Here is a 12,679-nt window from a genome sequence, read left to right as displayed (position 1 = left end):
GAACTTGTTTACTCCAGAAAGAATAAACAATGCCTCCCAATGCAGATTATTGTTTTGCTCCCTACATAGAGTTAATAAAAAGAAATTTACAAATTTTTAGTAAAGGAGAATAAGACTACATTTTATTTTATAGCCTTATTATGTAAGGCTAAAAATTAGTTCTGTAACTGTAGCTATATTATTAATGACTGAGCCTGGCCATCTAGGATATGTGGAATTCTACCACATGAGGATTTTGTTTGAATACACTGATTTCCATAGAGCTTCCTTGTGTCAGTCCATGCCAAATCAACTGGAATAAATGATTCCTTGAGATCTCGTTGAGAATCACACTGCTGCTTTTAAATAGGAATCTAAGTAGTCTGCAGAAGTATGCTAGGGTACATTTTGGCTTTTCATAATGCAATATGCCAAGGGGATTAAAATTCTTCCACTCACACAGCAAAGGGAGGTGTTGTTGTGGGGTGTCATATCATATGCTTAATATTTATAGAAAGAGAGGTTACCCAATGCTTTTCCTCAAACCTGCTCCTCTCTAAGCAAGCAATGAGGGAGGGAATGCGAAGAGCTTTTCTTGGGACTTTTTGGTACAGTTTTTGAGCATTTTTTGTTTGGTTTGTGTGTGTTTTCTGGTGGGTTATTTTTGTTGTTTGTTTTTTTTTCTGTTGTTGCTGGGTTTTGTGTTTGTTTTAACTTGAGATCCTGCAAAGAAGAGGGAAACAGAAGGAAACAATACAGACACAGTATCCAGGGCTTCTTGCACAGCATAGCTGTGCCCCTGGCTGCACTCTCAGCCCAGCTCTGGAACTTAAAAACTGAGGCTGCAAGTCTTTGGAAAGCACAGGAGATAAACATCCATTTTCACTATCTTTAGTGCACTGAGCAAAGATATAAGAATTTGTTTGTACAGCCCAAATTTTCTAGAGATAGTACTAGCAAGGTTAGAGTTTATCTTCCCTTCTACGTAAGTAACTTCTGCTCAGGTATGAAATAGAAAGTGCTGGTGAGAGATGGGATCTTAGACCATTCCAACTAAAATAACTGAAGTACTTGCCACCGAATCAAAGGATAGCTGGGCTTGGAAGGGACCTCTGGAGATCATTTAGCCCAGCTGCCCTACCACGGCAGTGTCACCCAGAGCAGGTGGCACAGGGACACGTCCAGGTAGGTTTGGAATGTTTCCAGGCAGGACAACTCCACGTGTTCCCGACACAGCCCCAGGCGGAGCCCCGCCGCCCTCCCGTCCCCGCTCCCCCTCACGCCGCCCTCGCGCCACCGGGGGCGGGGCCACACGCCCCGCGAGGGGCGGCGCGCGCCAATGCAGAGCCACCTGCCGCGGCCCCGCAGCCAATCGCGGCCCGCGGAGCCGCCGCGCGACGCAGCCCCGCGCGCTGCGGAGGAACGCCGGCGGCTCGGCCCGCGCCGAGCCCTCCTCGCCGCGCTTTGCGACGCTCTCCCCCCTCTCCTCCCGCCGCGTTGCTTTACGGCCCGCGCCTTTCCCCCTGCCCGTGACCGTCTCCCCCGGCCGCGCGCGCGGGGGGCGGGGCCGCCGCGGCCAATGGGCGGCGAGAGCGCCGCGGTGACGGGGCGGGGCGGGGCGGGGGGCGCGCGCTGCCGTAAAGCGGGCGGCGGGCGGCGCGCGGGGCAGTTGTCAGCGGCGGCGGCGTCGCGGCGGGAGGCGGCCGGGCCAGGCGGGCGAGCCCTCACCCCACTGCCGCCGGGACGCCATGGCGGCGGCGCTGGGCCGCAAGGCCGTGGACTATGTGCGCAGCAAAGAGTTCAGGGACTACCTGATGAGGTGAGCGCGGCGTGGGCGGTGTCATCGCCGAGCCCACCGCCCTGCCCGGGCAGGCGGTAGGGACTAGCGTTCGGTCCCCGGACCTCTCCGCTTCCCGCAGCCTCGGGGCGCCCGGGACGGGGTCGGACGGTTCGTACCGATTGACCCCTGGCGAGGTCGCCCTCACCGGCGGCTGGCCGGGTGGGGAAGGCAGCGAGGAGCCGGCCCGGAGGTGCCGTGGCCCCGGCGTTCCCCTTGTCTCGCCGTGGGGGCTGTCACTGTCCCGCCCGGCCCGAGCAAACCGGCCGTGACCTTGAAGTGACGCGGCGCGCTTCGAAGCTGCGGCTGCGCCCCTCCTGACCTTGCGGTGCCGCCGTGACAGCCGGCCCGCCGCGGCAGGGCTGGCTGAGGCGCGGGGCGGCAGCGGGCTCGGCAGCCCGGGACCGGGACAGCCTGGCTGCTGCCTGCCGCAAGGGCAGAGGAGCTTCTCTCTGCCTTGGGCAGAGGCGAGCTTCATCATGGTTGCAGTGTGAAGATGGGTTGTTTGGATCCCTTGAGTAGGTGTAAGTAGGTGTCTCTTTCCAGAGGCTTGTTGGAGCCCCGCTGTCGTTGGAACGTGGCTTAAAGTCACCTCCCAGACAGCTCAGTGCTTGTGTCAAGCTTTGTCTTTCGTGCTGTGGTAAGGGATGTGGCACTCTGGACTGAAACTATACGACTGCCTAAAGTACAGTTTTGGCATACTTAAATCTTGCTGAACCACTGTGCAGGAACAGTCTCAGGTAGGCAGGCTGAAGTTTCTCTACCTGACAGGCTGTTTGACAAACTAAACAAAAGTTACCTCGTCTAATAAAGGTGGTTTAGCAACCTTTCACTATAGCTATTGCTTGCTGTTTTACCTACGTCTATTGCAACTGGTTTGATGTTGAGCAAGCATGTAGGAGGATATATGTTTAGCTTTGAAACGTTGTCTTGGTTAAAGTAGCAGGACATGCTGTAAGGCTGCATGGATAAGGGATTATAATGTAAAGCCTTAAACTTCAGGAGACTAGACTTAGATTAGATATTTGGAAGATGTGTTTTACCTTAGGGATGGTGAGGCACTAGAAAGTTTGCTTAATTTGTTCAGTATTCACAGAATCAAAATCCATAAAAATAGGAGGAGGAAGATAACAACCTTGAAGCAAAACAAAAGTCCAGAGCAGGCTTCTGTAGTTCCTTTTGTAAGTCTTGAGGATTCCATGTAAGCTTCATAGATGCATGAGTGTTAACATTTAGTTAACTGTAACAGCATTCATGTGAAGTATGTAAATAGCTATTAAACCAGTAATCTGCTTCATAATTAGAAAAACAAACATCCAGATGTGATTACAGCTGCTTCCTAATGTCATCACAGTTACTGGAAATATCTCTATCCTCACCCTAGACTGAGAGGGTTTTTCTAAAAAAAACTTTCAGATGCATTTAACTTAGTTTTCAAACAAGCTACATATGTGACTATTCCAGTAAAAAGAACATTCCACAGGTTTCTACTATTGGGATGGATTGTGTTCTGCCTTGCTATATACCAAGATACTTGCTTAATTTTCAAAGTTAAGTTTAAAATTTAAATAGCTGTCAGTAAAAGACTTGTCTGTCTTCTGCATAAGAAGTAGAGAGTTATCTCTTTGCATGTCTTCCTGGAGGCGATTTTTTTCCTCAGACTACAGGACTCTACCCTGAAGAAAAGTCCTTTCTTTGCTCAGGGAGTAAGTGTCCTTAAAGCCCTGAGACTGTGGTGTCTGTTCTAAAAATCAGCATCTAATCGCTGCAGAGAATCAAGTTTGTTTGAAAGTTGTTTGTCAGAATTAATGACTTAAGGTACTGTTTGGGATTCTAGAGATAGATAGGCTTCCAATTGCTTGACTCTCAATAGAATAACTTGGGCTACCCAAAGTGGTAGAATAAGTGCCCCATTATTATGGCTTGGGGCAATCAAAAACTTAAAGACATCTATTGGAATAATTAGCTTTGATTTCAGCTTCAAAATCTGAAAATATGAAAGCAAGTGTAATGAATGCATGATGCTTTGTTCAGGTGGATATATCTGGCATTAGAATTGCATTATGTCATGGGTTAGCTTTTGGATCTTGCACAAAGAAACAGGAGAAGTTGCTTTTAAAACTGTCATTAAAAATTAATTATTCTGCCATGTGAAACTGGCTTTTCTCTAGTGGTGATTAATAGGGATCTGAATGACTGTAAAGTATATAAATACAAATCTACCCTGTGTCCTAATGCTTCAAAATGAGCATAGTAAGAACATAAGCTGTTGGTAGGCTTTTCCTGCTTCTTGTAAAATGCAGCAGTAATGTAATTTAAAACTAGCTGATTAGCATATTAAAGACTGGTAGCTCTGTGTCTTGTGAACCTTAAGTTGTATTTTTTCTCCAGATTCTAAAAATGACAGCTATCACTATAGTCATATTATCTAAGCCACCAATAGTGGGCAACTGCATCCTCTTATTTCCTATCCTATTGATTTAAAACCTCTTCTGAAAAACATCTAATACAACTGTTTCCCTCCTCCTCTAAGACAGAAGACATCATTCTAGACAAGCTGTCATTTTCTTGTGGTAGAAGCCTAAATTGCTTTCATCACATAATGAATTGCAAGGAATGCAGAAATCTCCTGGTAGCAGAAAAATAAGCACAGACATTGCAGTCTGCTGGGACATTTCTGAAATGTCTCTTCCTGATGACTCAGCACTAATGCAAATGTAGGGACTATATGCAGAAGGCTTGGAAATATAGTTCATTCTTGGAAAGCCTGAGCACTTTGATGTGAGCTGCATAGGAACTTTCTTTTAACTTAAGCAAACTTCAGAGAAGGTAGCATTGGTCATAGAACTAAAACTAGCTGATCTTCAGTTCTCTTCAATAGATCTTTCAACATGAGGATGTAAGAATTTTAAAGTAAAAAGTTCTGTGATGCAGGCTAGAAACTGGTGGACACAGCACCTGCTTGCCTTGTGTGCTCTGAGAACTGAACGACTGGCCCTTTTGCAGAAGGGTAGTGCCCTTTCCACTTAGGGGATGACAGTGTGGGGAAAACACATAGTGACAGTTCACCTATATTTGCAGAATGGTCTCTGGCCTACTAATATTCTTATTGCCAGAATGAGGGAAATAGATGCAGAAATTTTAGAAAACTAGGTCTTTCCCACTGTAGCATTTTTGGAATGAGTTTAGTACCAATATGAGGTATTGTCACCCCTGGGTTCCTCTTATCTTGTCTAGACATTTATACAGAAAACTGACACTTGGAAACTGGGTAAATCCAACAGCTGTTGTTCACAGTTCTGAAAACATTAGTACAGTGTTTTCTTTGTCAAGGGACTGAATTTAGTTCTTGAGGTTCTTGGAAATTAATAATTTGGAAGGGAGTCACTTCAGAAATAGATGTGTACCCATAGTGCAGTATCCTCGCTATTGGATGTGGTGCATGTGTTGCAACTCTCTTGGCTGCAGAGCTTTGGAGCTGGATGCCTGTTTCCTGGGAGAGTCGATGTGCCCTTGGTTTACCCTCTTCTATACATGTTCCGCTCCCATGTGATTGTAAGGACAACCTTGTAAGACCTCAGCCAGAGCTGCCTACTCTGTTAAAGTAGTATCAGTTTGATTCTATTTTAGGCTTTCACTCCCTGGAAACAACTCACACTTTAAAAATTAAGGCTGACTTCTGTTGGCATAAAAATGTGGTGCCAGAAGATGCATCTGAACTTTAGTTTGTGTTTTATGAAGAAATTTAAGTTTACATTTGTCTTATGAACTTAGTCAACTGTTGCTGCAGATCAGTTAAAGAGAAAACAAACAACAAGTGGCTAGACTAGTCAAGGGCATCCAAATGAAGGACCTTGAACCAGCTTGTAGTGAAGACTCACTGAAACACACATCCTGTGTGATTTCCTAAGTACACCTGACTGTTCCCTTACCATAGCTCTTTATAAAATGGTGATCTAAGAACATGGAAATCAGTGTGAGGGAAGTGATAGTTACAAAGTGTTCTGCAACTCAGGCTTTCTATTAGCCTACCAATTTCTCATAAGAAAGGCCTTCTTGTAAGTCGTAATTCAGAACTAAGTCTTATCAGTGTCTTTATAAGAAAGAAGGTGCTTAAAATTTTGCCAGCTTTTGTTACAAAAGCTTCATGACAAGCAATCGTAAGTGTATGATGTAGTCTATCTTTTGTGCATAGATCATTAAGTTATTACATAAATTGGTACCTAGATTAACACTGAAATGAAGCCCATACATGACTGAAGTGTAATTGCATGTATCATTGAGAATGTGTTATAGTTCATGTTTGGTACAGCCACAGGAAGGAAGAAACACGGTGACAGGAAGATATCTGGCAATCTTTGGTTTGACCTACTTACTAAGGAATACAGAGAATTCCAAGTGACTCTGAAGCTTTCACTGAATAATTCTAGCTGTTTAGCTTTGTCGTGACAAAGCTCGATGTCTTTTGGCATCCTTTGAAGTAGTTGGGGTAGGATTTTGGGTGCTCTGAAGGGTTGAATGTCTTCCACTGACCATAATGGGATTTTACGTAGCTGGGAAAAAGAGCAAAAAAACTTGTCACAGTGATAGCTCCTGTGGGAAATGGGATTTTTTTTTTAAACACTAATACATTATTCAAAGTTAATGCTGTGACAGCTTTCTGACTTCTATTTTCTATTTGTGGTATGCTTTTGTCTATGTAGATTATTAAAGAAACTAATGTGGGTTTTTTTTCTTCTTTCTTTCATGTGCTTTTTGAATGGAAAACAATGATGGTGCACTTGAACAGTACGGTAAGAAAAGGGGGAGGGTATTTCTGGTTTCACAATCTTCCTAACTTCAGGAGCTTGCTGTCTTTTTCTGTTAGTACTGTTACGACTTTGTCTGCACCTGAAAGGCATGCTACAAATCTCCAGGAGAGATGCATGAGGAATATTTAATTGCAAGTCTGAGGTTAAGATGACCAAGTGTTAGCTCCTTCAGAGTGTCTTAAAGGGGCTATGATTTTTCCATACCCTTTTGTTAAGGAGATCAGAGCGGTGTGAAACCCATTCTTCTATGTAGCAGCAATACTGTTACATAACCAAGCTACCTGGCTTATCTCTAATGGCTTTCAGGCCAGACAATAAATGTACAAAATAACTCGCCTTACACTCGTCTTCTGTCCTGGACCCTTTCAGTTTGCCCCTGAAACTGGAAGTGGGAATTTTATGCCTGTTGTACTGTGAATCATAATGTTATGGAAGATTTGCTCTTCTACCTAGACAAAAGACAAACTTTATAGGTGTATTTTAATTCTTGTGAGACTTCAAAGGGCTGCCTGCCTTGAGGCACTTAAAGCCTGATAGCAATCTCAAAGTTCCAAATAAAACTCCATTTCAGCAGTGAAAAGCTACTGCTGCAGTACTTTTGTTTACTGATGATTCTTCAGCTTGCACAGGCTGGATTCGAGTGGTCCATAATCTATGGTGTATTATTTGGTTATGTTCTAATGGCAATTAGTTGAGTAAAAATACCAAGTTGATTTAATTTACTTTTCAAAACAAAAGCTGTCACACAGATTCTTAAAAGCTGTGAATATTTTGGAGATTCAAGAAAAATCTTTCATAAAGTACAGTTGTTCATATGAGACCCCTGAAATTACTATAAAGCCATCACCAAGTACAGGTAGTGTCTCTCCACCTGAAGTTTATTTTGGTGTGGTGGTACAGTGTAAATACCACATACTCATGCAACTCCCCTCAGTTATGCCATGTTACCTCTGATGTGCTTGAGAGGCTTTAATCATTACAGATGTCAATTTTCCTACCACTAGGAATATAGCAAACAAATGCTTTTATTATGTTATTAAGAATACTGTTGTAAATCTAAACTTGCAGAAATACTATGTTGTGCATATTGCACTGAAGTTGAACTATCAAAACTATGTGTTAAACTCACTTTTTTCTATTTAAGTTTCTTCTATTGCAACTGCACGAAGCAAGTGTGGCTTTTAGTCTGACTGTACTGTTGCAAGCAAGACTGGCAAGAGTATCTTAGAATTAAAATTGCAAGAAATTTAAATACACCCTGAGAATTCCAAATCATTAAACATGTTACAGTTACAGAAAGTGTCAAAACATGGATATAGCTGGTATCTGCAAAGCTTTTTCTTGTGAGGTGCATCTCTTTTGTTGTATCTGGCCAAGTTGCTTCTGAGAATGAGTTTCTACTTAGAAGAAGCTGAAGCAAGTACTGTGTGTATCTTCTGTAGAAAGAATTCTGGTGAAGCCTTGTTGCTCATAACAGTAGCAGAAATTGAACTTAAGACACTGTTTTTCTTAGAGTATTTTAAATACTCATCAAAATAAACTTATTAGTTTTTCTCATTTGATCCTTTCCACTTCTTGTCTCTATTCTGTGTACACACCTGTTGGTAACTGCTCTCCTCTGACGTTTGTTGAATCACTGAGTTTTAAGTAATCACCAGATTGGTTCAGCAATTGCAGGTGAAGCTCAGGGTAACAGTTTGCTTTGCTTGCTGGCCCTGCTCTTTCAAAGAGAGGGTGTAAGTTCTCACAAGAAGATGCTGGCTGAGTTTTTCTTCATCCTCAGCATAAAATGAAAACCCCTTCAGTTCTTCACGTCATCAAGTCCTTATGTTTTCAATATATTTTTGAGGAGTGTTAATTGAAAGAGGGAAATGCTAATTCTCTGCATAGAAGTGAGCTATAAATCTGAAGAATCTAACAATGCCAATCAGGTGGTTAATGACTGCTGTGTTATAATTAAAAAATTCTATTTCAATGGCTCTAGATAGTTCCTCTCTGATCTGAAAGAAGATCCAGAGTAAGTTCATTTACCTTTCCTTCTGAAGAGTAGATCCCACAAAAAGAAAGGTTTCATTTCTCTCTTACATGAAAAATAGTGTGTCTTTTCTTGGAATTTTGCCAATAATCCTGCCTTCTAGTTTTGTGTGGCTAAAAAAAAACCCCTAAGAATACTGTAGATTTTTGTTTCTGTTTAACTTTATTTTTGTTTTCCCTCTTCACAGCACTTTTGGGGGCCAGTTGCCAACTGGGGTCTTCCTGTCGCTGCTATTAATGACATGAAGAAATCGCCAGAAATTATTAGTGGCAGAATGACATTTGGTAAGACCTGAGACAAACTTCTTGTTTGGAAACTGACTCCAGAACAGTTTCTGTCGTTTAAGTAGTGATATATTATTAGTTGTCTGCAAACTTGTGATCAAAGCAGATGTAGATATCAAATATCTTGTTACATAACTTTAGAGGCCATTTAAATTGAGGTACTGAAAAATGGCAGGGCTCTTTTTTGGAAAGCTTTCCACTAGTTTGGGAGGGGAGAGTGAGGCAGCTCTTGACCCTTAGGAGTTTTCAAGACCAGACTGTCTCCTGAAGTATAACTCCTATTATCTTAAGCTATTGCACACACTTGTTCAAAATGTATATCTTTATTCAGTTTTAATCTTCGTATAAGGAACAATGATCCTTTGTGGTTAGTGTGAGATTTAAATATTTATCAGCACTGACAAAGTGAAAAAATGGTAATGATTGGTCAGCAGGGTGCAGGAAGCAGGAAAGAAGGCTTTAAGTCCTTGCAAAGCAGTTGTCTATGAGAAACTATTGTGACTCTTAATGAGAAATTATTCTTAAATGCATAAGCAGTATTTTTCCACCTCTCTTTGGAACATGTATAGTTTTTGCCTAGATGCCTCCATGTTCAAATTCTTTTCTAGGAGTAGAAATCTTGCAGTTTTAATTTATTAGCTTAACTTTGGCATTACATTGCTTCCTTAATTCACTAAATAACTTAATTGAGTTATTCTTCCCTCAAGCAAAATACTTGCGGCTTAAGAAATTTTATAGTCCCATTATCATTAGGCTCTGTTTAAAGTAATTCAGTCCCTTAATCATCTTCCTTGAGACAGAAGACTAGTTTAAGTAGCTCCAGTACAGCAAAACTGTTTTGTAAATAGTGTTTTGGTGGGAGCTACTCAGCTCAGCAATATTGAGACACCTTTTTAAATTCTTGCAAGTATATATAGTTTGTGTGTACAGAACCTGGGGAATGAAAAGAGAATATTTGTACTTATAAAAAGGCTGTCTTCTTGAACAGTTAGTTTACCAATTTTTTTCTTTAAGCCTGTCAGAACTTTACAAAACTAGGGCATTCTTGAGTTGTAATTTCCTGTATTTAATTATGGTAGGAGAGTAGATCAAAATAGTTTCTCATCTTTCTGGAAAGCAGATAACAAAGCTTCATGTTTCTGAATGTTCATTATTCCCTGGACATTGAAAGCTCCTAATCTTAAAATGTTCCCAGAAAGAACTGTATTTAAGTGATTAGTGTCTTTAAAAATAATTTGTCTTAGAAATTGTCAGAATAATACTATATGACAGACTGTCTCATTGAAATAAACTCTTATTTTCTGGCTGAGATAATTTAGATAAACTAAAAAAAATTAAGTTGCATCACAGGATATTGTATGTGTAAAATAATTTTTATGAAAAGCTGCAGCCATGTAGATTTTATTGTGTAGTAGAAATGAGCACTATTTTATGTTTCTGTGCATTGGAGCCTCAAAGTGGACATGTTTGTAGGGCTGTTGGAAAACTCATAAACAGCAACAAATCTTCTCCCTGTTATTACATTTTACTAGTAGGAAAATTGTAACTAAACAAATTGCAGATATTTACAGTTTCTTAACAAGATCTTATCAAGATCTATCTAATCTATCTTTTGCAGCACTGTGTTGTTATTCCTTGGCTTTCATGAGATTTGCTTACAAAGTGCAGCCAAGAAACTGGCTTCTTTTTGCATGCCATTTCACTAATGAAGTTGCACAACTTGTTCAAGGAGGACGACTGATCAAATACAGGCAAGTCACATTTTTAAATGGGGAAGTCATAAACTGATGGCACCTGCAATACTGTGTTAGTGATTAACTGTGGTGCAAAGCTCTTCATGGTTTCTGAACTTGTTTAACTTCAGTACCTTTTACAAACCTGTGAACAGGCTTGTTGTCAGTAGGCAGAACGTTCTACTTTGCATCTCCTTTGAACCTTCTGAGGTCTGCACATAGAAAAGGCAGGAAGCCCTTGTGGTCATGAGGAAGTGTAGACAGGGCCTTCAGCAGCTGCTGGCTATTTTGGGGTTTTTTGTGCAGTCTGTTGATTTGTCTGCGTGTATCCATCTTGGTAACTAATACCTGAGATGGAAACATCCATAAAACTGTGAAGGAGTTGTATATCTGAAAGAGAAGTTGCACAAAACCTGTCAGTGCTGACTGTTCCATACACGAGGTGGAGCCAACTGAATATGCCTGGGGAACAAACTGTGATCAGTCTCACACCCTTATTGTGTAGCAAGCAGTGCAGACAGACACTGCCCCAAACAATCCTGGTGATCAGGATTATGGGTTTTCTCTCTTCTGCTCCAAGAAATTACTGTGGAGCAATAGAGGATGAAACCTTCTGAAATATAAATTTAAAAATAAGACTGCAAAACTGCAAGTGGGCTTGTCTCTGCTAAGTTACTGACCAATGTCCTTCATTCATAAAGTTTTTTTAATAGCAATTGTATTTCAATATTCACTCTTACAAAAGCTGTTTTCTTTTGGCAGGATGGAGAAAAAGAACTAAATATATTACTTGAAATAAGCCAGGGAATGTATTGATCGTGAATGACAACCAAGGAAGACATGCCATCTACAGTTGCTGTGACAATTACAGTGGGGATGAAACAGAAACACCTATTATGAATATGACCCTACCAAGAATTCTTCTAATAATTTTTTTATCTTGCCTTTTTAAAAGTACTATTCAGCAATGTAAACCATTACATTTAAAGTCTTGCTGCCTTACTGATCTTTAATAACTACCCTTCTAATAAGACATTAGCCACCCAAATAGCAAGCAATATTTGAAAATCAACTTTATCTAAGGGTCTACAAAGTGGCCTGTGATAATTTGACAAAACTCATTTTAAAATCAACATGAACAGAGGTCAGTAAACAGAACTGTAGGTGGTATCATTATGTATTAACATAATCTTAAAAGCCATTTAACTTGAGTGCATTCATTCCTATTCTCTTTTTTTTTTTAACTTAAGCAGTGGCTTGCTGATCTACAAGAACAAATGTGTAGATAGGCAGCCTGGAAGTGAGCAGCCATCCCTCTTCCCTCACTGCATGCCTTTTCTCAGTAAAGAGACTTCATTAACAACCATTTTTATGTCACACGCTATTTAAAGAAGGCTTGGAAAAACAAAAGCATAGCACTGAATGAAGGAAGGCAACAAAGCCTGATTCTGTTCTTTAAGGAATTCTAAGTGAATTTTATTTTTTCCTACTGTTTTAGTTATTCTAGATGTAAGTAATTCTTACACAGGCAAAAACTAAACTTGTTTGGAGTCTATGATCTGAAGGACGTAAAGTGCCTTTCAGTAGTTTTTGACTTCATTGTGAGAATGGTTTTCCTGCATGATCTGCCTGAAAGTCACATTGCTGTAAAGGTAAAATTGACAAAGAATGTGAGAATATATGTTACAGATTTTTTTTTCAGTGCGGTGTTTTTGAACAATAAACATATTACAAATGGCAATAAAACTCTTGAACACTTGGGAAAGTTTTGTTTTTCATACTGTGATAACAGACCCAAAAGTGTAATTTTATTATTGAGTGTTGCTCATGCAATAGCATGAAGCAAAAATAGGCTCAAAATTAAACAGTATGTACTGAATTAAAGTGTCCTGTGAATCCTAATACCTAAAGCTTCTTCTCCCAGCAGGAAAACATGTAGGTGTACTTAGACTGAGTAGTTGTAGTGTGATGGGCAGGGTTGAATTCAGAGCTCTCATTAT

General features: G+C 40.9%; 1 protein-coding gene across 1 annotated transcript; it reads left to right on the top strand.

The window, feature by feature from the left end:
* The first annotated feature begins 1,635 nt into the window (after window positions 1-1,635).
* MPC1 (mitochondrial pyruvate carrier 1) lies at window positions 1,636-12,444 on the top strand. The gene is made up of 5 exons (XM_077782081.1): window positions 1,636-1,798; window positions 2,503-2,506; window positions 8,850-8,946; window positions 10,565-10,697; window positions 11,442-12,444. The coding sequence occupies exons 1-5, from the start codon at window positions 1,728-1,730 to the stop codon at window positions 11,458-11,460; spliced, it is 324 nt and encodes a 107-aa protein (XP_077638207.1). The 5' UTR covers window positions 1,636-1,727; the 3' UTR covers window positions 11,461-12,444.
* Window positions 12,445-12,679: the final 235 nt, after the last annotated feature.

This window comes from Lonchura striata, chromosome 3 (assembly GCF_046129695.1).
Source record: "Lonchura striata isolate bLonStr1 chromosome 3, bLonStr1.mat, whole genome shotgun sequence".
NCBI lineage: Eukaryota > Metazoa > Chordata > Aves > Passeriformes > Estrildidae > Lonchura > Lonchura striata.
The sequence above is the reverse complement of the archived record's forward strand: the minus strand, read 5'-3'. Positions and strand labels throughout refer to the sequence as shown.